At 52.0% G+C, this 24,861-nt stretch overlaps 1 protein-coding gene and 1 long non-coding RNA gene across 6 annotated transcripts in view; one reads left to right on the top strand and one right to left on the bottom strand.

The window, feature by feature from the left end:
- SEMA5B (semaphorin 5B) overlaps positions 1-24,861 on the bottom strand; it is a 126,187-nt gene that overhangs the window by 4,782 nt on the left and 96,544 nt on the right. For 2 of the 4 annotated variants that reach the window (XM_084871516.1, XM_084871513.1), the window contains exons 4-13: positions 23,693-23,738; positions 13,530-13,592; positions 13,122-13,220; positions 12,239-12,452; positions 11,312-11,597; positions 9,276-9,411; positions 7,691-7,898; positions 7,376-7,583; positions 1,287-1,404; positions 959-1,140 (exon numbers count right to left, since the gene is read on the bottom strand). In XM_084871516.1, the coding sequence (XP_084727642.1) occupies positions 959-1,140; positions 1,287-1,404; positions 7,376-7,583; positions 7,691-7,898; positions 9,276-9,411; positions 11,312-11,597; positions 12,239-12,452; positions 13,122-13,220; positions 13,530-13,592; positions 23,693-23,738 (1,560 nt within the window). The remainder of the gene's footprint in view (positions 1-958; positions 1,141-1,286; positions 1,405-7,375; positions 7,584-7,690; positions 7,899-9,275; positions 9,412-11,311; positions 11,598-12,238; positions 12,453-13,121; positions 13,221-13,529; positions 13,593-23,692; positions 23,739-24,861) is intronic. The other 2 variants (XM_084871515.1, XM_084871514.1) reach the window with 2 other exon arrangements.
- LOC311616914 lies at positions 20,015-21,825 on the top strand. Of its 2 annotated transcripts, none has more exons than XR_014794012.1 (3): positions 20,015-20,179; positions 20,993-21,546; positions 21,592-21,825. It is a non-coding gene; the product is annotated as an uncharacterized lncRNA (long non-coding RNA). The 2 variants fall into 2 exon arrangements; XR_014794013.1 differs by lacking the exon at positions 21,592-21,825 and having other exon boundaries at positions 20,111-20,179; positions 20,993-21,143; positions 21,386-21,432.

Genomic DNA, 24,861 nt, shown 5'->3' with positions numbered 1-24,861 from the left:
CCTGTCTGCTTGGACTCCAATTTTCAAACTTTGGCTCTACCACTTACTGGCTGTATAAGCCTGGGCAAGTGACTAAAACCCTCTGTGTGCCTCGTCATCCACTAATCTTTAAATATATTTTATTGATTTTTTACAGAGAGGAAGGGAGAGAGATAGTTAGAAACGTCGATGAGAGAGAAACATCAACCAGCTGCCTCTTGCACACCCCCCACCGGGGATGTGCCCGCAACCAATGTACATGCCCTTGACCGGAATCGAACCTGGGACCTTTCAGTCCGCAGACCGATGCTCTACCGCTGAGCCAAACCGGCTTCGGCCATTCGCTAATCTTTAAAGTGAGGATATGATGGTATTCCTACCACCATCAGGTTATTGCGACAGTTAAATTAATAAATGTACTAATTAAATTATTTTAGGAGGGTCCAGAATTGTGGGTTACTTGTTACAACCACTTTATGAGGTCCCCAAGTACTAGGCAGTGTGCAGGCACTCTAAATCTATCTATCTATCTATCACCTCCTATAAGCCGCTCCACAGCCCTTGGGGTGGGAGTGTTGACCCCCCACTGAGAGCTCAGAGTGGTGAGGTGGCTTGGCCAAGGCCACACCTCCAGACAGCGCCAATCCAGGACTGGCACCGGGTCTGCCTGCCTTACCCCCATCCCATGCTGCCCCTCACGTTTGGGACAGTAAGGCCTATGAAGGCTAAGGTCTGTCCAGGGGGGATTCCCAAGTCTGTCCAGCCTTCCTCTCGGTATCAAGAGTTCTCACGAGGCAGAACTTGTCTCCCACTAACGTGGAAGCTCCCCCAATGCCCCAGACTTTAAAAGACTTTAGCTACCTGTCCAGTGGCCTGTAAAGCCCTGACGTGGTTTCCACCCTTTAGTGCAAACACCTGGCCAGGGATGCCCCACTCCAGGTTACGACAGTAGCCGTGCAGACCCTGTAGCCACACATACCTGGAGCAGTTGGCAATGTGGATGGCTGGCCCCAGGCAGTCTCGGCCCCCACAGCGGGGTGGAGGGGTGTCACAGGCTCGGGCCCGACACAAGCAAGAGCCTGAGTTGTCCCCATCTAAGTGCTCACATGGTTGCCACGGGGACCACGGGCCGAAGCCCCCATCCCGAGTCACATTCCGCACCTGCAGACACACATCAGAGGTGGGGGGCCAGTCACAGAAGCAGGGGTAGGGAAGGCAGGAGGTCCTAGCGGGTATGGGGATTCTGTGGGGAGTCACAGCCTGAAATGGGGGTCTGGTCCTAGGTGGGGGGGTGAGGGGGTTCTCACAGGACACGCTGTGATGTTCTGGGTCCAGAGGCTCATGTTGGAGCTGTCCTCGAGGGTGCTGCAACGTTGCTGCTTCCCGTCCCAGCCGCAGTACGGGTCCCGTGCCCCCAGGCATGCCCTGCCAGACAGAGGTCCTGAGACTCCAGCCCACTGGCCTCCCAGCCTCACTGCATCCCAAGAATACACCTGGCCACCCCCCTCTTGGCACCCCTGTCCATCCAGGTGCCCTCCACAAGAATAAGTTCATTGAACACTTACTGTTTGCCAGGCATCATTGTAAGTGCTTTACAAGCATGGGAGAATTTAATACAACAACCCAATAATGAAGGCACTGTTATCCTGGAATCTGCAGAGGGACTTTCCATTGCCCAGTGGGGAATGGGATGTAGAGGGCTAAAGTAAGGTGACCAAGTGTCCTGCTTTTGGCAGAACAGTCCCGATTTTTAACAATTTGTCCCCCGTCCCGTGGCATTTTTAAAAAGCCCCAAACAGCCGAAACCGGTTTGGCTCAGTGGATAGAGCATCAGCCTGCAGACTGAAAGGGCCCGGGTTCGATTCCGGTCAAGGGCATGTACCTTGGTTGCGGGCCAATCCCCAGTAGGGGGTGTGCAAGAGGCAGCTGATCCATGACTCTCTCTCATCGATGTTTCTGACTCTCTGTCCCTCTCTCTTCCTCTCTGTAAAAAAAATCAATAAAATATGTTTGTTTGTTTGTTTTTTTTAAAAAAAAGAAAGTCCCGAACAAAAATGAGGACTTTTTAAAAACGCCGTGGGACTCGGGACAAATTGTTAAAAATTAGGACTGTCCCGCCAAAAGCGGACATCTGGTCACCTTAGGCTAAAGGGATATACTAAAGTAGGGGTGTCGAACTCAATCAGAGAAGGGGCCAAAATCTAAAATCCAGCCTAAATCGCGGGCCGAATGGTTTACTGAACAGTCATAAACTGACAATGTCATAAACTGACAGCGGAGTGCAGTGATGACAGCGCGGTGCGGGCCACATTGCAAGGCCTGGCGGGCTGGATTTGGCCCGTGGGCCGTGTGTTTGACACATGTGTACTAAAGAGTCAAGAAGTTGCCCCTGTTGGTGTCTCCTTGAAGCTTCAGGAAGAGTCACCTGTTAGGCGAGTTCTTTATTTTTAGTGAATTCAATAGCCCATGCCTCCAGACCAGGCTCAGAGAGAAAAGAGGCTTTATGAGAGGCCTTAGAGAGAAGAGGGCGGGGCTTCCCTGTCCCCAGCGGAGGCCAAAGAAGACAATTCTCTCCCTTGTTCCAGCAGCCCTTGACCTTGTATAAGGGAGGTGGGGCATGGGGTTGTAGTGGGTGAGGGTCTTGCTGGAGCCCAGTAAGTATACGCTGGCCCACCTGGGAATGCAGAACACTCATCTGTTGCTCAAGAATCTGTTTCCACTTTATTCACTCAAGCACAATTTGTGTAAATTGTATAGTATAAGTGCACTCAGATTTTCATCCAGGACCAATGGTTTGATTGGGGGGTGTTTCACCAGCAGAATGCATCAAATTAGACATTATGGGACTAAATACATGTGTCAGCGTAGCCCCAGCAACCTGTGGTTTTTAAGATTCTGCTCACGTGCTGACATTTGGACCAAATTGGCTGCTAGCAAATTCAACCAGTTAGAATTCAATAAAGCCCACTCCTGAGTGTATTTCCCCCAGCTCTCCGAAAGGGATACCAAACTCTAGAAGCAGCTGATACTGCACTTACTAAGCAACATACATTAAATTTTTAAGGAAGAACCAGCCATGACTCGTGGTTATTAATAATAATAAAGATGCTATTTGTCAAAAACATATGTCTGCCAATGGAGAAAATGACTAAGAGCAGCACATTCCAGTTGGTTCACACAAGATCAAAGCGGAAGATTCAGGAGGAATGCAATTGCCTCATGCTACTTCTTTCATCTAGCAGTGTTTCCCAAACTTCTCTCATGATGAGAATCACCTGGTGGAGTTGTTAAAACACAGATTCCTGAATCCCAACTAAGAAGTGCTAAATTAGAATTTTGGGGAACATATAGGTAAAATTGTATACTTAACTAGTGCGTAGTAGTTAAGAACACAATTTTTAGTAGTTAAGTACCTAACTAGTGCGTAGTAGTTAAGTACACAATTTTACCTATATGTTCCCCAAAATTCTAATTTAGCACTTCTTAGTTGGGATTCAGGAATCTGTATTTTAACAACTCCACCAGGTGATTCTCATCATGAGAGAAGTTTGGGAAACACTGATCTAGGGCCTAGCCAGTTCTAGAACAGTGGTTTCCAGTCTTAACTGCAAATTAAAATCTCCTGGGAATCTTTTAAAAACCTTAAGCAAGCAAACAAAACAAAAACCCTGCCTCTACCCGGGTCTTTATGGGACTAGAGTAGGCCAGGCACTGGGATCTTTTAAACACTCCCCAGGTGGTTCTAATGACTAGCATGGCTGAGAACGCTGTTCCGGGCCCACTCTGGTCAACGTTCCAAAGCCCGGAGATAAACTGCCCCGTCTCTGCAACCCAGGACGGAACAAGAAAGGAGCAAAGAGAAACCTCAGAGGAGATGCTAACCCCAATCCCCTACTCCCTCCCCATCAGGACCCCTCACCCTCTCTGCCTCTCCTATTCCAAGGACACTCCTGCCTGTTCTGGTCCTGGCTCTGGCTGCCTGGGGAGGCCTGCAAGGCCGCGCTGGGCTAGTGCCTGAGCTCTCTTATCTGCATTCACTGCTTTTGACAAATGAAGCTCCAAAGCTTACAGGGCAGGGAACACTCTTAAGAAAATTAAAACTCCAAGCAGGGAAGAGTTAAACTGTGTCTCTGACTGTAGGATTGGGTGGCAGTTTAGAGTTGTGTGTGTGTGTGTGTGTGTGTGTGTGTGTGTGTGTTAAAAGCAGCCATCAGACCAGTAATGTATCACCATGTTTGCTTGTTTTTTTTTACTTCAATGCTCCATTATAGAAGGGAACAGGCTCATTCCATGGGCTCAGAGATGGATGGTGGAGGTGGCAAGCTGGCAGTTTCCAGCACCGAGTAGCAAGGTTCTAAATGGGAGCTGTCCAAGGTAGCTACGATGTCTCAGGAGCTTGGGAGCAAGTGGCTGTTACTTAAGATGGCAGCAGCGGGGGGGCGGGTGGTGGTGGTGGTGCGGGGGAAGGCCAGGAGGACACACTCTCTGAGCTTTCCTTCCCAGAGAGCTGAGGTAGAGGCCACATCCCTCTGTCCCTCCGGTGCAGCCTGATCGGCAAGCTGGAAGGAGGAAGGGGTAGGTCCTGCATAAACACCTGCTTTGGAGAGCCAAGACAGCGTCATTCCCTGCTCCTCCTCTTGTGAGCCTGATCTCTCCCTGGCTAGGCTAGGGTTCTGGTTGTGCCCCACAGAACCTAGATTTTCCCGAGTGAAAGGAGAGGGCTGGACACAAGCCCCAGATTCAGGGCAGAGGAGGGAGCCTGAAGGCGCTCCGCTTACCCACCTCACCCTCCTGCCAGCTTTGAGAGGAATGAGGAAAACACATGAAATGCCTATCCTAGGATAAAACGCTGTGACAACCCACCCATATTGTGCACTTTCTGATGTACATTGCACCATAGACAGTTTGGCTTCCAGACTCTGGGGTGCACAGCTTGGTGGCTGCACCGGTTTACTCCGGTCAGTTTATTAACTTTGCAATAATGAAACCTCACATTTTCCATTTTTACATCCACCCAGAGGTTTATGGCAAGGTTTTCACTGAACACACAAATGCCCCTTCTCCAAAACTCAGGAAGCCAAATAGGATGAAAGTTTCAGGCTCCCAACTGACCTCTTTCGAACTTGCTGTGCCACCTGGCCACACCATGCAACCTGCCCGTCCCTTCTCTGCAGCACTGTGTGAGTGGGGACCTGTCCCGGCAGCAGCTTTCTTCCTCTCCTCCACCGCAGACCCATTACTTCAGATCTGGCCACAGCCACATTGGCTCATGCTGGCCGACCATCTGCCCTATGTCAGTGCTGCCCGCCACTCTCTGATTGATCTTCTGTCACTCTGTCACTTCCCTGCTCTAAGACCACTTCAGTGCCCACGGTGACAGGATTCAAATCAAAATTCTCCCTTAGCCTCAATCCAATTTCCAGCCCCATTCTCCACTCCCTCCTGCACCAACTTCCTTTCAGGCCAAATCTAGAAGGATCAGTCATGTGTGCAAGGCTAGTTTATGCCGAGGGCTGGGCGTGGCCCCTGGTGGAATATAAAAAATACTGGGACACCGAGTTTACCTTCAACGCTTTCCAACCTCTTAAAGAACAAGGCACATGTGAAAAGTTTAATAACAACATAAGGGTTAACGAACACAAGCAATGGGGGAAATGCCACCAGCAGGAGCCTGTGACTCACTGCCAAGCAGTGCTGTGTTCAAGCTTGGAGACTGGAGACTCCAGAAAACCCAGGAGGCTGGTGACCCCAAATATATTTCTAGAGCCTAAAAGGAAATAAGAACACTAGCTATCACTTATGATTCGCTGGATTGGCGCTTCGTGAGTATGATTCCCAATCCTTACAATGACTCAGCCCAAATTTAACAGTATTTGCTCCATCACTGTGTCACCCTATTTTCCCAAATGAAAAAGCTGAAGCACAAAAGGTTAAAGAACTTGAAGATCACATCGATAGGAGACAATGAAGCAGAGGTGGCACCCTGGGTGTGTCCAATTCCAGCATGCGAGTCCCTCCCATTGCATCCTTCCCACATGTCATATACAAGCCAAGAGTTCTCTCACCAGCCACACATCCAGGATTCCGAGGAAAATGAAAGTTTTCCTGACTTAGTTCCTCTTGCCTCGCTCCTCTCACACTGACATCCCTGCAAGGGGCTCTGAGCACTAGAGGGCTAAGTGAATAGTGCTTTGTTGATGGAGCCATGTGTTGGGGCTGAGGGTAGCTTGATTGCTTGCCCACTGCTACCCTCCCCCCTTCTCCTGGCTGCCACATCAGGACTATGAGGCCTCTTCCCCTGCTCCCCAGACCTCTACCCAGCTCCCAGCACACCCTCCTGGGGCTGGAGGACAATCCTTGGCAGCAGGAGATGCATTTGTCTCCCGAATCTCAAGGACAGATGGGCATAGCCAGGTCTCTGTGTTGCAAAGATCACAGGAGCCCGTGTGGCTGTGGCCATGCCAGCTAAAGGCCGTTCTTGATTAGCTCAGAAATGAAGAGCTGCAGTTTGGGGGAGGCTCCGTGGTGGGAGGCTGAGCTATAGCTCCATTTGGCTTTGGAATAGCTTCTGTTTCCCCCCCTTAAATGCCAGTGTCTCCGTTGCCAATTTTGTGGAAACCGCTTGAAGCTAAGGTGTGGGGAACTGATCTGGGACACAGTTGGGAAGGGTATGCAGGCTCCACATGGTTCTTCACCCCCATCCCACCCCAGCGAGGCTTCTAAGGAAGGAAGAGGAGCAAAGATTGGGGGGGGGGGATCTGACTCAAAGCTCACCTCCCATCTCCCCCCCCCCCCAAGCACTGAGATCTCAGAGATAAAGGCCACTCTCTGAACCCAGGAGACAGAGATGAAATTAAGTGGGCTGTAGCTCTACGGGGCTGACAGTAGGGATGACAACAGTGACAGAACCTCCACCAAACCCTGCCAGAACCCTGCGGGGATTTAAAACAAACAAACAAACAAACAAACAAACAAAAAATGTGTGTGTGTGTGTGTGTGTGTGTGTGTGTGTATATATATATAATTGATTTTTTACAGAGAGGAAGAGAGAGGGATAGAGAGTTAGAAACATCGATGAGAGAGAATCATCCATCAGCTGCCTCTTGCACACCCCCTACTGGGGATGTGCCCGCAACCAAGGTACATGCCCTTGACCTGGATCGAGCCCGGGACCTTCCAGTCCGCAGGCTGACGCTCTATGCACTGAGCCAAACCGGTTTTGGCCCTGCAGGGATTTTTATGGGGAGGAAACCAGGTTCAGAGAGGTTCAGTGACTGGCTCAAAGGCACACACAGCTGGAGACTGTGCCAGGATGACATCCGGGTCCAGCAGACCCGGCCCCCAAAAGCGCGATAGGCGGGGACAAGCCCGCCGCGGCCCGCCCCGGCTCGCTCACCTCTGGCTGCGGTAGGACGCGCACCGCTCCAGCGGGACGCGCAGCACGCGGTCGCTCAGCCCCACGAAGAGCGCGCGCGCGCTGTGCAGGATGCGCAGGCTGCGCAGCGGCTCGCGGCGCCCGGGCGGCAGCACGTGCAGCTCCTCCAGGTAGCAGCCCCGGAGGCTGCGGCTCGCGGTGGACAGCGCCTTCAGGATGGTGCCCGACTCTGGAAGGGGTCAGGTGAGGGGGTGGCCTTCAAGGTTCTGGGAACCTCACGGCCCTCGCCCCTCAACCTCCTCCCCCTCCACGCCCGGACCCCGCGGGCCGGCTCACCGGTGCCGATGTAGAGCACGTGGTAGAGCGTGTCCTTGGCTTGTACGAGGTCCACCACGAGGTGCGAGAAGCGCACGCTGTCCTGGGTGACGCAGGGCTCGGGGGTCACCGGCTGCACCGCCTCGCTCATCAGGAACAGGCGCTGTGCGTCCTGCAGGCTGCGCTCCGTCAGGTTCTCGTTGGGGCCCGGCTCGGACAGGGTGCCGCACTGCGCGGGGAGGCGGGTCACAATCCCTGTCTCCCTCCTTCCTTAGGGTGACCCGGACGGCCTCTGGCACTCTCTGGTTCTTCAGTCCTCCCCCAACATCCCCACCCAGCCCCTTGCACCCTCTGCCAGGAAGAGATGCCTCTTTGGGAACTAAGGGAAACTGAGCTGGGAAGGTGGGGCAGGAAGGACCTGCTAGGGCTGGGAGAGAGGATGGGGAGACTGTATTGTCCAAAAATCGGATTATTTGAGTGCGGACAAGTGTCCTCTGATCTTATGCTGTGGCTCTAGGCGCTCTCCCTCATGCTGTGTCAGCTCTGCCTTCCTCTCCTGTGTCCCTACCTGTTCAAGTTGGTATGCCTTCCAAACCAACACTGGCAGACCACTACCATTTATGGAGCACCTACTGCATTCCAGGCACCATATCTCCGGTGCTTATCCACCCTCACACATACCTATGAGGTCAGTAGAATTACCCCCGCCTGCCAGATAAAGAAAAAGTGAGGCCAGGAGGTGAGTGACGTGCCCAACGTCACACACAGAGACAGGGGTAGATCCGGGTCAAGCTTGTTGGACCACAAAGCCTGAAGTCTCCCCCTGCTCCTCCTTCTGGCCTGGACAGGAAGTTGATGGATGTGAAAGTCCACCACCCGTAGTTTCCTTTGCCCATGGCTCTTTCCCATAGCACCCAGGGCGCCCAGTGCCCTTGAGAGGGTTCATTTGAAACCCAGGCAGATAGGGCAGGGGTCCAGTGGAAAACAGGCAGGTGGAACATAGGCAGGGGCGGACATGGCAGCCTGAGCCAGCCTAACCACAGAAATCAAGCAGAAATAATAAAATGTTTCTGGACTTCGGGCGGGAGGCATGGGAAACCAGGGGAGGGCCTGCAGTAACCAAGATGTACGAACACATAGAAACAGAAAAAGTCCAACGCAGGAACAGAAAAACAACACACAGGAACAGGGAAAGCTCAGATCCGTTGCTGGGCCAAAACAACTGAGGAAATCAACCAGGTGATGACACCCTCACCACTCCTGACATGGAGACCCTCCAGGCATTAGTGCCCATGCGGACGGCAAGCAAACGTCAGCCAAAATCCCCAAATTCTGCCAGACAGATCACGTGTGGTCTCCTGGCCCAACCTCCCTACCTTCCTGGAGGTGGGGGTCACAGTTAGAGATGGCTCAGAGCAGGATCCCTTGCTCTGTGACCTAACCGCTCTACCTTTCTTGTTCCACAGTCTCAGCGGTTACCGCCCTCGGAGGGGACCATTGCAGACCCCCTCGGATAGGCGTAGGTGAGCAGGGACAGGCTTGGGACTGGTAGTCTGGCGGGAGGCCGTGTGTACAGAGAGGGGCAGAGAGAGAGGAGAGGCTGTACCTGGAAATTGGGGATGGGGTTGGCGATGGGGAGCCAGGCAGCCCTGGGGTTCTCCTGGTGGCGAAACGGGCCGTTGAAAGCCTGGGAGATGGCACTGAGGTTGAAGGCGCAGACAGCAGAAGCGGCGATGCTATTTCTGAAAGGCAAGAAGTGGTGGGAGGCTGCCCCCGCAGAGGCCTCGGCACCCTCCTTAGACCCCGCAGCCAGCAGCCAAGGCACCGCCTGGCACCGCCCCAAGGCCGACTGAACGACCTACGATGAGCCTGCTGCCTCCCGCGTGATGGGGGGTCACAGAGGAGGGACCGTGGTCCTCATGCTCTGGGGACCCTCTGGGAAAGCAAGGCCACTGATGAGATCCCTGGTGGTTCTTTGCTACCTCCTCATCCCTTCCCCTTCCCCCGTGGGAGGGTCAAATAAACTCAGCATTTTCATTCTATCCATGGCCACTGTAGGAAATACCCTGTATAATAAAGAGCTAAAATGCTAATTAGACCGATGGCAGAACGACCTTCAGGAACAACCTTCCGGAATGACCAGTGAGTTGGGGATGGGGAGCGGGGCTGCGGGGGGGGGGGGGGGGGGGGGGAGGGCTGAGGCAGCCATGGCTGCGAGGGCCGAGCCCCTTGCATGAATTTTGTGCATCGGGCCTCTAGTATTTTACATTCCAACTCAGTATTAACACACACATTTATGCACATTCACATAGGCAATGAAGTTTTGTGAGATAATTCTTACCCTTATTAAATACATTATACTCTGATATTTTTTATTTTGGTCTATTCTGCTTTATTTAGTTGTTTGTTTATTTTAAAAGCGGGTTACCGAACCACTGATGGGTTACCAAACCACTGATATACTGCAGCCCACAACACCCTGAGCCAAATGACCTCTAAGACCCCTATCAGTCACAGAGTCTCAGGTTTCTATCAATCTGAGGTGAACAGTTCAGCGCTGATATCACTACACCAAGTGCCTTCAGTTCCGTTCTCTGCATTCAGTCCCTCCCTCACATGTGCCCATTTCTGCCTGGTCTCCACCGCCATCATCTCCCCCGGGTGCTGCACTGTCCTCCTGGCTGGCCTCCCCGCCACTGCCTCGTCTCCTCCAATCCATTCTCCGCTCAGCAGCCAGCATGTGTGTTTCTAAGCCCATATCCAAGCTGGTCTCTGGCCTGCTTCAAGTCCTTCAATAATTTATTGCTCTTAGGATAAAAATCAAAACCGGTAAAACCGTCTACAAGGCCTGCAGGGCATAATCCTCCCTCTCCCAGCCCTCTGCCTCCTCTCCTGTCTGTCTCCTCCTCTCCCTCCAGGCTCTTACCACTCAGGTCTGGCTCCGTTCCTCAAACGTTTCTTCGACCCAAAAGCTTTGCATGTGTGGTTGCCTTGGGCTAGACTGCACCCCTCCCCTAGTTAATTCCTGTTTGTCTTGTGGGCGTCACTTCCTACAGGAAGTCTTCCATGATCACCACCCCTCTCTCTATATATGTTTAGAGGCTTCCCTGTGCACTCACTGCTCTTTCCCTTTGTAGCATTTACCACAATTAAAATGGTGAGATATTAATATCACAATTACCGATAACCATCCTCTCTAGAATGTAAGCTCCTTAAGGTCTGCTCTTGCTTTGCTGGGTAGGGTTAGCAGGGCCATGGAATCCTGAGGCTGGAAGGGACTGTAAGACCCCCTTCTGCGTCTCCCGGATAGGCTGCTGCCCGACTCTTCCAGAGCTGCCATCCCCTCCCTCCAGGCAGCTGTCTCTCTCTCTCTCTTATCACCACAACTTCTTTGCGAAGCCACAACCCAGCTCCTTTTGATGCTTCCTATCTGGCCGAGGCCTGGCCTTCGTGGCAACCCAGACTACATGCTGACCACAGCAGGGGCAGCAAGTCACAGAATCCTCAGACGACCCGGCACAGAAGGCACCACCATCCCCACTGCACAGAAAGGGAAACGAGGCTCAGAGAGGGACTTCCCTGAGCCCACCGGGCTGCGAGGCCAGCATCCCAGGGCGGGGATGGCGGAGGGCAGGCACTCACACGTTGGTGGTGAAGACCCCGTAGATGAGGTCCTGCTCAGGCAGGTGGAAGGCACTCTGCAGCTCGTTGTAGTAGAAGGGGACCTCGCCCGGACGGGAGCAGTTGAGCCGGGCCTTCATGAACGTGGTCCACGTGTCCTCCAGCAGGAAGCGGCCCCCCGCGTCGTTCTTGCACACGCGGGCCACGCGGGAGTACACCGTGCGCCCGCAGTCGTGCTCCACCGCGTTCTCCCGCAGGAAGAAGTACGCAAACAGCCCGATGTCATACGCTGCCACGAAGTTAGGCTCTGGGGGCAGAAGAGGAACAAGGGTGGGTCAGGCCAGCGGGGAGGAAGTTGGGCAGAGTCGGGAGTAGGCGCCTACTTCCCTTTTCCCAGACGGGCATCCTGGCATCCCTCTGCCAGCCTGGCGACCTGGAGGCTCTAACGAACCCTGTCCCCACCTCCAACCTGAAGTGCAGTGAGAATAATGACGGACATGCATTGCTGGGCACTCACGGTGTACCAGAACTATTGTGAGCACTTTATATGCATCGGCCGTGTAATCCTCTTAACCACCAAGGAGGTCGGCACCGTGATTAAGCCCCAGGTCATAGATGAGAACGCTAGTATTGACTTGCTCTGGGCCACACAGCTAGTTAGTGGAGAAGCAGGGATTCATGCCCTCTCCCCCAGTCACTTTCCCCATAATCCATCCTCCCCATCAATTCCTAACACTTCCTTTCCCCTCATAGTCTGTGCGCGCCCGCCCCGCCTCCTGGGTACTCAGGACATCTGCGATTTCAGCCAGAGTCCACCTTCTTGGGCAAACACACACCTTACTCTGGGCCCCTTGATGGGGCTGGGCAGGGAGGAGGACTGATGAGGGTCAGGGTGGGCTGGTGGGTCAGAACTGGGGGAACCCCACCGTGGGGGCCGTGTCTCCTTACCATTGAGCCACTTGGAGTTGTACTGGGCCGTGCGGAGGGGCGGCCCGCTGCCCAGGCTCCGGTAGATGGCGGGGTCCCGGCCTGAGAAGTCGATGACCGTGGCTGCGTAGAGCTCCCCCTGGGAGGAGATGACGGCCGTGGAGTTGTGGCGGGGGTCGTAGGGGCAGCGGGCCACGCCATTGATCTTCTCCATCGTCCGGCTGAGGTTCCCCACCTGGGATGGCGGGGAGACGGGCGCACTTTCCCCTGAGGTCCAGGGGCTGCCTGTTTTCCCAGCCCAGAGTTTATTTCCCCCTGGGCGCCTGGTCTCCGTGAGCCTCTGTCTCCCAGCCTCCCCTCAATGCCCACCCCACAGCCCCTCTGCGGGAGCAGCCCTCACGGAGGGCGAGGCTGTGTCAGGAGCCCCACCCGCTCCGGCCCCTGCACACTAAGGGCCTCGTGAAATGTGAATTTCGATGAGCAACAAACAATTTTTTAGTATAAGTATGTCCCAAATCTTTTTTTAATTTCAAAGAGGAAGGGAGAGGGAATCAATGATGAGAGAGAATCATTGACGGGTTGCCTCCTGCACACCCCCCACGGGGGATCAAGTCCACAATTTGGACATGTGCCCTGACCAGGAACTGAACCGTGACCTCCTGGTTCTAGGCTGAGACTCAACCACCGAGCCGTGCCGTCTGGGCAGGATGGCCCAAATCCTTCCTGGGACATACTTATACTAAAACATAACTTGTTATTTGTCAGAAATTAAATCTAACTGGGCATCCTTTCTTGTTTTGGGGTCTGATAAATTTGGCACCCCCCACTCCAAGGCTAGGTGCCTGGGCAGGAGAACCTGCTGTGTGCCTTTCTGACTACCCCCCACCCTCTGAGCGGTCCCCACCTGCCTGCTGGAGCACACGGGGGAGAAGGCGTTGGTCCCACACAGGAACACTTTCCGGCCGGTGACAATCAGGACGCGCACGTAGTTCTGACACTCCTCCTGGAGCAAGAAGGGGAGGCGATCAAGGGACAGCTCTCCAGGCTCTGGGTGCCTTCCCCTCTCACCACGGCACCACAGGTGTCCCAGCTCACCCTGATCTCAAGTTCAGGTGGCAGCGTGGGCATCCCCTGTCCCCATTCCTCCCTCCCGGGCCGCCTCACTGCATCACCGCCCTCTCAGATGCTCAGCGCACCCAATCTGGGCCTGTGCACAGGCGGCCTTGTGCCCACAGCATGCCCGTCCATCCCCGAAACCACAGCCTCCTAACTGGCCCCAAGCCGGGACCCCGGAGCAGCAAGGCCACCATACCTCCGTCTTCCCTTTGCTTTGGCAGGAGCGGCGCGTGTCCTCGTTGGAGGCCCACTCTGTGGCCTGTGGGGGGAGGACACAGACATCACACCGCTGTGCCACCCGCCGCCAGGGCAGGCAGCTAGCTGTCAGGGTCTGGGTGGACAGGAAGCTGGGGAAGGGTCAGGGTCAGCCTGCAGGGTGAGGGCTCCTCTCACTACATCCACATGGACCCAGAGGGCTGCAGACCTCGGTACCCAGAGAACATCCCCTCAGCCCAACACCCTCCGCACCTGCTAGGATCCTCAGCTGCATCCCCTGCAGCTCCCTCCTAGGGCCTCCCAGCGCCCTCCTCCCCGGGGCAGCAGGAGCTGGAAGTGGTCCGCCTTCAGGTCCACCCCAGGCCTGAGTGGGCAACGGGAAACGTGCTTCCATCGAGAACCAGAGGTCCCTCAAGTGAGTGGGGGGCAAGGAAGGCTAGCTTCTGCAAACCTTAGAGACCAGAGATCTATCATATTTAATTTCCACGCTAAGAGTGCTTTTCTGTTGTTTTTTGATGAAGAAACTTGGGTTCTGTGTGACTTGCTGCTATTCGTTAGAGCTGGGATTGGGACCCACATTCCAGATTCAAGGGCTCCGTGTGTGTGTGTGTGTGTGTGTGTGTGTGTGTGTTTCTTTCTTTATCCCACCACCTCCAGAGCCCAGGGCTTCCACTTTCCTAACTGCTCTCCCCCACCCCCAGCTCTGAGCTGCCTGCATCCCTTTTCGGTTCCCCTTAGCACCCAGCATGCTCTCTCATGAGGCAACGTGCCTGGGGACACAGCTTTCACTCAGGGACCCAGAGGACACTGTCATGTTCCCAAGTGCCCATGGCCCTGGGGGAGGGCTGTTCCCCTCCCCCTTCATCTGTTCCGCCTCCACTCTCAGCCGGCCTCCCCCGGCCTCCGAAAGGGCTTCTGGAAGGAGAAGTGATGCCCTCTGGTCCAGGCAATGTCAGCAGCCCCGGTGTGAGATTTCTGTAGAGATTTCTGTAGAAATCTGTAGAGATTTCTGGGTCCCGTGTATAAATATGAACTGCCTACCTGTCCAGGGAGCGGGAGCCCTGAGCAAGCAGCTCTCCCGTCCAAACGGGGAAAATAAAACAACACCTCTTCTGACTTCTAACAAAGCTCCTTCTAGCTGTGCAGTCACTGCCTGCCGGGGTCTAGAAACCCCAGTGTGAGAGGGCAAGAAGGGTGCCTGGAGGAGGGGCGGGGCTGCTCTCTGCTTTCCAGATTGCAGCCTCCCACAGGCCCAAGATGGTTGCTTTGTGGGGCCGCGGGAGGGCTGACTTCCTGGATTCAGGAGCGGTGACAAGGCTGGCCATGCCTCCAGCAGACCCATGAGCGGGCTGGGCTCATCCTGCCAGGCCAGGCAGGGGCTCAGGGGAAGACAAGTGACCCCTGACATCTAGCCACATTGCTGTGGGGTTCGTTTGGACAGAAACCAGGGAGCCCCTGTCATCCTCAGGGCCCCAGCAGCTCCCAGGCTGAGCCGGAACTGAGAAGAAAAGAGGGACATAGATAAGAAACCTCCGGGCTTTGTGGGTAGAAAAGTGCCGTAACTCACACACATCGCCCATGTCCAGGCCTAAAGCTCCAAACGGGGGTGGCTGCGGGGGGCTGTGTGGGCAAAGGGCCTCACTGGGGCCTTGGGATCCCTCAGCATGGGGGCACTGTGAAGGGGTCAGGCTTGTTCCTAAGGGGGTGGGAACCTCATTGGGTGGGGGCAGGTGTGTTCAATCAAAAGGAGTTAAAGCCGAAACCGGTTTGGCTCAGTGGATAGAGCATCAACTTGCGGACTGGAAGGTCCCAGGTTCGATTCCGGTCAAGGGCATGTACCTTGGTTGCGGTCACATGCCTGATAGGGAGTGTGCAAGAGGCAGCTGATCAATGATTCTCTCTCATCGGTGTTTCTAACTCTCTATCCCTCTCTCTTCCTCTCTGAAAAAAATCAATAAAATATATTTTTAAAAAAATAAAAAGGAGTTAAAGTCACCCTGGGCTGAACCCCAGGACAAACACCATGCCAGGGACTTGACACTCCTCCTCCCTTTGAACCTCAGCACAGCCAGTGAAACACACAGCCTTCTGCTCGTTACAGGTGAGGAAAGCGAAGCTCGGAGAGGCGGAGCAATATGCCCACGGTCACAAAGCTAGCAGGCAACAAACCCGAGATGCCAACTCAGACAACAGACACCAGCGCTCAGCTCTCTCTGCTGCATCCCACAGCCTCTCACAGCGACAAGATTTCTCAACCCAAGAGCTCGAGCAGATGGCCCGCCAAGAGTATGTATATTTATAATGATAACAGCATAGAATGGGCTTGAGTCATTTATTTTATTTGAAAATTATTTTTATCAAAGTAATGGTGCACAGAGTTGAAAAAGTTAAATTGGCCGAAACTGGTTTGGCTCAGTGGAAAGAGCATCGGCCTGCGGACTGAAAGGTCCTGGGTTCGATTCCGGTCAAGGGCATGTACCTTGGTTGCGGGCACATCCCCAGTACGAGGTGTGCAGGAGGCAGCTGATCGATGACTCTCTCTCATCTAACTCTCTATCTCTCTCCCTTCCTCTCTGTACAAAATAAATAAAATATATTTAAAAAAAAAAGGAAAAAGTTAAATTGTAGGAAAAGTGTATTTAAATAAGCTCAAGCAGCCTACTCCTCTCACACCCCAGCCCCATGTCTCAAGGTCAGCTACTCCTCTGTGTGCGTTTAATTCGGTTTTTAAAAAATATGTGTCAACCTCAGACTTCATCTTCTGACTTCTTCTGCTATGGAGGTGAAGACTTCCCCCACTTACTCATTCCCACATTCATTCCGCCCTCCCCATCTTCCCATTACAATTCTGTAACGTTAGTTATTTAATCTTTTAGCGTGATAGTAATTTAATTAAAAATCAACATCGGTATTTAATTAGTATAATAAATATGTAAAAATTGTTCACGACTACTGACATAATACCCCAGATTGCATCAGTGATTGTAATATGAACCACTAAGAAAGAATATACACTAACAAACCTTTATTACTTAAATTTTTAATGTGAATTTATTGATAGTGCTCTTAGTTAGACATCTTAAGTCATATTCGGTATTGTGTATACAAAAAAGAAAAATGTAAGCAGAACTGAGTGTCCTTAAACCTTCTCTGAATTCATAGTTCATCTCATCTGAATCACTTTTCTGTTCCGCTGTCAGTGCTCATTTTTGTTGCTGTTGTTTGCTTGCTTGTCTTGGCGTCTCATTCTTTGAACTACCCAGGGTATCAGTGATACAGCAATTCTTAAAGAACATTGCACTCTGTTCTCCAGATTTTTCTTCCAAGCTATTGACCCCATCCTGCAAGATTGGGTGCTGGCACTTTCTTGATCTTACCAGAAGGGGCTCACAGAAGGTCTTCTGACAAACCAGGACTTCTATTCCCTCCTCGTATTATCTGCAAATGGTTTGTGGACTAAAATGCCAATTGGTTGGTGTTGTAGGATCGGAACATGGGAATGATGACCAAGTTCAGGCACAGGCAATGACAACTCCATCAGAACTGCAGTCTGGCCACAGTGACTGTAGGATGCCTTCGACGGAAATATAATACATGGCCTGATTTCAGACTCTTTCAAAATATGAAAACGTGCATCCGAGAATCAAGGAAATTTGCCTATTCTGATGAGGTTTCCTTTCTTGACCATCTTTTTGTTTTTCCTGAATGGAATAATTATCTTGGATAATTTTCTTCATTTGCTTGTTTTGCAAATTACTAATTTTCCCCAGGTGCTCAACAGGTGTTACAAAACGCTCTTGATATTGTTTGCTAACTGCACACACAAATGGCTCAGATAATCTGAGTCCCCATCCTCTTCCTCCTGCCCTAGTGTGGATGGAAGCCTCCTGCTTGCCTATTCACTTGGGACTCATCTTCTCTCCTCTCCTGCTCGCTGAATCCCATGTTTCCCTCTTTCTTGATTTATGTGTTTATTTTTGTGGAGCACATCTCCAGTATCTTCCTAAGGAAAGGAATATGGTAGGTCAATTTAAAAAAAATTCTTGCATGTCTGGTTCAACCTCTCTTCATACTTGATTGACGGTTTTGATATAGATTTTTAGGCTGAAAATAATTTTTCACTCAGAATTTCAAAGGCATTTACTCCTCCATTGTCTTCTAGAACCCAGGATTGCTCGTCAGAAGTCTGGTGTGAGTCTCATTCCCCATCTTTGGCAGTGAGCATTTTCTTTAGGCTCTTGGAGCTTTTAGGATCTTCTCTTTGATAACGGAATCCCGACTTTCACACGGATGTATGTGCCTTAGTGCAGGTCTCTTTTGGGAACTCAGTCAATGCTTTCAGTGTAATGGCTCATCCTCTGTTTTGGCAAATTTTCTCAGGTTATTTTGTCCTTAATTTTTTCCTCACCCTTTTCTCTGTTCTCTTTTTCTTATGAATCCAATCCACTGTTGGCCTTTGTATATTTATCATCTAGTTTTCTGTTATTTCTCTCCTATTTTTCATTTCTTGTTTTATTGTTGTTGTTCTAATTTCCAGGAGATTTTTTCTTTAATGTTATCTTCTAAATTCAAGTTTTATTTCCACAATCATATTTTCAATTGCCATATTTTTAACTTACTGTTTTATGTAACAAGATATATTTTTATATCTCAGATGAGTCTAATTATTTTTTCCTAATTAATTTTTTAATGATTTCTTTTAGTTCTTGCATTGACCCTGTTTCTTACAGTTTCCTTCACTCTGTTTGCCTGTTTGTTTCAATCTTTCTCTTTCATTTTAGGCTTTCCTCAAATATCTGGGGATTTTTGAATTTGTGTATATATATATATATATATATATATATATATATATATATATATATAAATCTCTAACCATGTCCCACTGAAAGGAACAAAAACTTCTTAGAGCAATGGCTTATTCCAGGGAATGAGTAAGGTGAGCCTGAAACATTTCCTTTATAAATAGCAAGGATGCAATCACAGGTGATTGGCATCATCATGTCAAAGGACCAAGGAGCCAACTTGAAGCAGCCCCTTAGTGGCAAAAAATGGGATAGTCATGCAACGGATAGATGTTTAATAACAAAAGAATACAATTAATTTATCACTATTGACAGATACTATCAACTGGTAAATAAAGACAGAGTATCAAACATTTATTCTGCCCTTCCTATATGGCTATCATTGGGTAACCAAATAGTAGATGAAGAGAAGTATCTCTTTGCAGAAGTCATCCAGCTAATACATTATTACGCCAAAGAAATTAATGGATCCAGAAAACAATCATCAGTAGTTGCTAACATTAAAACACACACACACACACACACACACACACACACACACAGAGAGAGAAAATAAGATACTAATCTTTAAAAATATTCAATATCACCTATAAAGTAATCTTGCAGGAACCTTAATGGAATAAAGTCTTTAGCTCTAATAATCAATTTACAGATGACACAGGGAATAGGGGAACATGTTAAGTTATGCTTGGATTGCAATCAGCAAAATCCAGACTGTGGGAAACTCTGTCGGACACATGACCAGATTTCTTCAATAAGTAAATTGCATGAAGAGAGGAAGAGGAAGAGGAGGAACATTGTTCAAATCTCAAACCCCATCAGTGTCCTCCCCTTTCTTGGAGTCTCCAAATTTGGAGCCTCACCAGTTGGGTCTTTAGAGAAGGGGTCTTAGTCTTTCTTTGTTGGGGGAGGGGTAAAATGGAGGAAGGGATGGCTGTGGGGAATGGGACAGGAGATCTGGGTTCCAACCTCCCAATTTAGAGAATTTCAACCATTCTCCCCTTTTAGGCTTGCACCTCATCCTACAGTCCACAATATCTGACACCCAATTTCTGAGCCTTCTGAGAGTCTGCCATATCCCTACTGATAAATCAGTTGTGATTGCTCCATCCACTCTCCATCTCCTCAGAATGCAGTTAATCTCTTGTCCACTGACGTCTCTTTTGTCCTGTCATTGTGCGCCTGAAGCTTTAAAATCTATTACTGTCCTTTAGTGGAGTTTTATGAAGGAGTCCAGATAAACATGTATGGCCAATTTGCCACACATAGTGCTTTAAACTGGGACTGTCCCAGAAATTCCAGGATGGTGATCTCTAGAAGCAGAATAACTGCATGGTTTTCAGCTGCGGGAGAGAGCAGGCGAGACAGCCAGGAACTGGGTAATCTCCTTGCAGACTCAGCAACTCCCCTGGACACCAGAGACACTGGCTGAACATTAAGACATCTTCTGAGTGCTCAGCAGAGTTTAGATTTCAAACAACTCTAGGCCTGCCAGACTAGCTTGGAGAATGTGGAAGTAACTAGGCGAGAGGTCAGAATCAGCCTCACAGTGTACCCAGGCCCGGACCGGACGCAGCCCCGGATGCGTTCTGATTCGTCTGTGCATTTCAGTCCTCGTGTCTGCATTTGCAGGACACCTGGCAGCCCGAGAGCAGAAAGCCACTGCAACTAGACCTCCAGCCACGCCAGGCTCCGGTCTCATCACTCGGCTCCTAATTGTCAAACCCAACTTAGCTCACCATACAGCTTCCCCTGACACTGCCGACTACTTGCCACCTTTCCTTTCCCCAGGCCAGTTTACTACGTTACACTGATAAAAACATCACAGGTGAGCTGATTTGATTTCTCCGCTCCCTTCGAAAGTGAGTGTGTGTGTGTGTGTGTGTGTGTGTTTGTGTGTGTGTGTGTTGTGTGTGTGCACTTTGCCCCTTCCACCCACACCCCTCCATTCAGTGCTTGGAGACTGGAGGAGGCTGGGGTATTTGGATTTGCCTTAAGGAGCAGTAGTTTATATAACCTGTTTAATGAGGGGTCGGCACTCAAAGGTCCTTTTAATGGACCCTGGTTTGCATGAACTGTTTGCACTTAGATCTTTCTTTAAGGGATATTAATTATTCAAACTATTGATAAAGCGCTGAATTTTAAAGTTTGGTTAAAGCATGCCCTGGGGCCAGTGGGAGGAGCAGTGGGCTGCCATGGAGAGTCACATTACAGCCATGCGGACTCCAGGCAGCTGGAGAGTCAGGGAAGCTGGGCCGGGTAGGAGTGCAGCTCGTTTTTAGCAGTTGTTTGCTGTGAGCCAGCAGTTTGGGGACTGAACGTTTACAGGCAGGGACCTGAAGCCTCCTCGGGCAGTGGCAGGGAGCTGGCTCGCTGGAGTCTGGACTTTCTCACCAGCGGCTGAAGTCTGCCGCCTGCCTATTCGAGGGAACACTGGACAGCCCACTCCAACTTCTCTCATTCTCTCTGCCTTGTGACCTGATGGTACCCCTCAGGTGGGGCATGGACATGCAATGTAACTTGTTTTTCTTTTTAGTTTCATTGGGAAGAATTTAGTCTGAACTCCGGAGAGGAGGCTCCAAAGAGACAACCTAAAAAGATGGTAACACTAATTCCTGGTGTACTTGGGGCTGGTTTGCAGAGCCCTCAGAGAGCACCTGGATTCTGAGCCCGCCCTCAGCACAAGTTGCGGGCTCGCCTAAAATACCTCCCCATGGATGAGATCAACGTGGCGTTGGATGAACCAAACCCCAGGCCTGGTCATCCACCCGGAGAGTCTAACATCTGATAAGGTACAGACCCAGACATGGCACCAGCTTCAAGGACACCCGGGGAAGCCAATCCCGTTGGGCAGCACCTATAGGAAAGGCCTCCTTGACATCCGGGAGGGAGCAGCGGCTCCTAAGCAGGCTGCACATTGGGCTTTTACAAACCCCAGTGCCCAGCTGTACCCCAGACCAATTCAATGAGTCTCTGAGGGTGGGACCCCGGCATTGCTGTTTTCTAAAGCTCCTCTGGTGATCCCGGTGGACAGCTGTGGGAGAACCACGGCCTGGAGTCAGCGAGCTCTGTGCCCATCCTGATCTATGCTACTCAGCTGTGCAAGCCAGAATCCTGGGGGGCACCACGTGGTCCAAGCCTTCCTAAGCTGTCCAGCCTCCCCAACAACGGGGATCACAGAAGACAGCATGCCTGGTGCCCCCCGCTGCTGTGACCCTGTGTGATTCTGCCACCTGCCAGCCTCTTCCTCCCTCTGCTCTCCACCCGCACTCTGCTGCCTTAGTTCGGCTCTCCCCATCACTAGTCTGGACTGTCGCACTTGAGTCCTGACTGTCTTCTCCACTTATTCGTCTCTGCACTGGGCCAAGTGGTCAAAATACCAAACCTACTTCTCTGCTTTAAGCCCTTTGAGGAGCCCCCAGTGCCTTCAAAATAAAACACGAACCTCTCTGCTCAGCAATGAGGACCCTCTGCAACATGGCCTCTGTCTCTTCCGGGCGTCATCTCCCACCCTCATCCACTCACACCCCATGGTCCTGCCACACCAGACCCTCCGTGCTCCATGCTGTTTCACATTTGTGCCTCCTCCTTAGCTGCCTGGCAACCCCCATCCTTCCAGCTCCTGACCACGGGCAGCTCCTGCAAAGCCTGTGCAGACCCTGCCGGGCCACCACTACACCCAGCACGAACCCCTCCCTGCAGACTTCTCTCAGCACTTCAGTCCCTTTAAAGGGGCTGAACTTTCCAGAGAAAGGGCGGCCATCTCTTCATTTTGCACATGTCTCTCTTCCCGCCTTTAGCCACTTTGCTCCTCCCAGAAGACCTTCATTTGCAGGCCATGGGAACCTAATGAAAAGCCACTGCCTGAGCTCAGGGCAGCACCCCTGGATCCACTTCCCTCACCCACCGTGAATCACCTCTGCACGGGCTCCCCCAGACCCTGACCTGCTGGGCTTGGCATCTATCACTCATCATCTCCTCCTGGCTGTCCTGTGAGACCGGAGGGTCGGAGACGCTGCTTGTCTTACTGCCCTTCTGCCCCAGCTCAGTTCAGATACACAGCAAGTGTGGAATGAATACTTGCTTATTGTGGGACCAGCATGCCTCCTGGACACGAGGACTGGGGCTGTCAAGGGAAAACCAGGCCCTGGGTGGGCTGCTTGTGACTGAGCCGGGTGGCCACAGGATCAAGCCTAGGATTGGAGCTGGGCTTGAGCAGGTATTCAACGTTTATTGCGGCTGGTTAGATGGATGGATGGGTGAGTTGGCTGGTAAGGGTCTGGCCTGAAGGACAGACCTTTGCTGTTCCCTTCATCCTCCCCTCTGGAAACCAGCAGCAATGGCCTGTGGGGTGTAGACCCAGGTATAGCAAGAAAAAACCAGACCAGAATGTCACACCAGCTCACCAAGGAGGTCTCCCCTCTCCCAACTGGCCTCTGCAGTGAAACTGTATACCCAGCAGCCCAGCCCCTGACTAACTCCTCATCCCATTCTCTCGTTCCACACATCACTCATCAACTTCTCCTGGCTGTCCTGTGAGACCGGAGGGTCAGAGGGTCTTACTGCCCCTCTGCCCCAGCTCAGTTGGGACACACAGCAAGTGGGGAATGAATACTTGATCCCTGGGAGACCAGCAAGCCTCCTAGACAGGAGTATGGGGGTGCTCCCCCCACTGAAGAAGCCACCCTTTCTCTTGAATGTTCAGCCCCTGCAGAGATGGTGTGGCATCTTATTTCTCAATCTGGGATAAACGCTCTGGATCAAGAAGGCCCCTTAAAACGCCTTCTCACCCAGGGCACTTAGCGAAGGAGGCGTGGGGCGGCCTCGGCAGTAAATCACTAAAAGTCACAGCTCAGGGAAGCTGCTGGGTGAGGAGGGGTTACCCAGGCCAGGCTGAGAAAGGAACCAGGGGCATCCTGTCCCTTGAGGCCAAAACTCTGGCCTTCCTGTGGATGGAGGTGCAGGACTTAGAAGGACCACCCAGTCCCGTTTTGCCAGTCCTGCCCTGGTTCCAGCCCTGCGGGCCCAGCACCCTGAGGCTCTTCAGTCCCAGGCAAGCAGGGCCAGGGTCACCGAGCTCTGGGGCTCCCTTCCTCCCCTCCTCGCAGGAAGGGGCCCTGTGCGTGCCTCCCTGTTCACGTGGCCTCGCCCCCACTTCCAATGATCCCCCCAGCAATCACCTTGACAGCCAGGGGGAGTCCACGGCCAGAGAGAAGAGCCCAGGGCTCCTGTTTTCCACCCGAGGGGTTAAATTGTGAATATTGTTCTTTGTGCTGCCCCAGCTGGGCCCCCAAATCCCAGGGACATTACAGGGAAGGGAAGAGAAAGGAAGCAAATGTACCTGAAGGAGGGAGACATTGGCAAGGCTGAGCCTGAAGAGGTAGTTCCTGTGAAAACAAGACGGAAATCATCAGTCAGGCTGGGCCCGCAGGCCCGTCCCAGAGGCAGCTGCTCCCCCTTGCACGCCGGGTGCCGGGACAGGGGCCGAGGGCCGAGGGTCTTCGGTCCGCGGACCCTCAAGGAGAGCTTCCCCTTCTTAGCTCAACTGAGGTTGAAGGGAACAGCAAAGATCTGTCCTTCAGGCCAGACCCTTACCAGCCAACTTACCCATTCATCCATCTGACCAGACCAGGAAACAGGTAGGTAAATGGCCCCAGGACGAGTTAAAGCCCAGACTTGTCTACTCCACACGTCTGGCCACCCTGGCAGGTCCCGGAAAGCCCCCACCACTTCCCTCTCCCCACCCCTGGAGCCCATTTCTGTTCACCTGAAAGCTTCCTGCAGCTCTTGCAGGCACCCAGATAGGCCACCTGCCTTCTCCCCTCACCTCCCTCCAGACCCAGTCTCCTCCTCAGACAGGCCAGCCGTCTTTCCTGGCTCACGCCACGGGCCCCTGGGGTCCTATCTGCCTCCTCGCATCCTGCAGTCAGTGACTCTGGGTCTGACTGTCCACAGCCACCTCCCCGGACCACCTGCTTTTCGTGCCCAGATCGCCCCTCTGCCTCTTCGCAATGCTCTTCCCCAGGGTCTAGCCGGCACCGGGCTGCCAGACGCAGATTCCTCAGATCAGCCTGCTGCTCAGAAATCTTAAGTTGAGGATATACGCCCACACCAAAACCTGCACGTGGACTGTGGGTAGCAGCTCTAATCATAATTGCCCAACCTGGAAGCAGCCGAGATGTCCCTTAGCAGGTGAATAGATAAATAATGCGTGGTCTACCCAGAAAAGGGAATATTACTGAGCGCTAAAAAGCAACAAGCTATAAAGATGTAACAAGACACAGAGGGACCTTAAATGTGTATGACTGAATGGAAGAAGCCCATCTGAAAAGGCTACATGCTGCCTGATTCCAATTGTATGACATTCTGGGAAAGGCACCACTAGGGGACAGTAAGGGGATCCGTGGTTGCCAGGAGTCAGTGATGGGGGGAAACGGATGTATAGGCAGAGCTTAGAGAATGTTCAGGGTAGTGAAAATACTCTGTATGATGCCATAATAATGGGTACAT

The sequence above is a fragment of the Pipistrellus hanaki genome, assembly GCF_964339955.1.
Source record: "Pipistrellus hanaki genome assembly, chromosome: 2".
NCBI lineage: Eukaryota > Metazoa > Chordata > Mammalia > Chiroptera > Vespertilionidae > Pipistrellus > Pipistrellus hanaki.
This window is presented reverse-complemented; position numbering and strand designations above follow the sequence as displayed.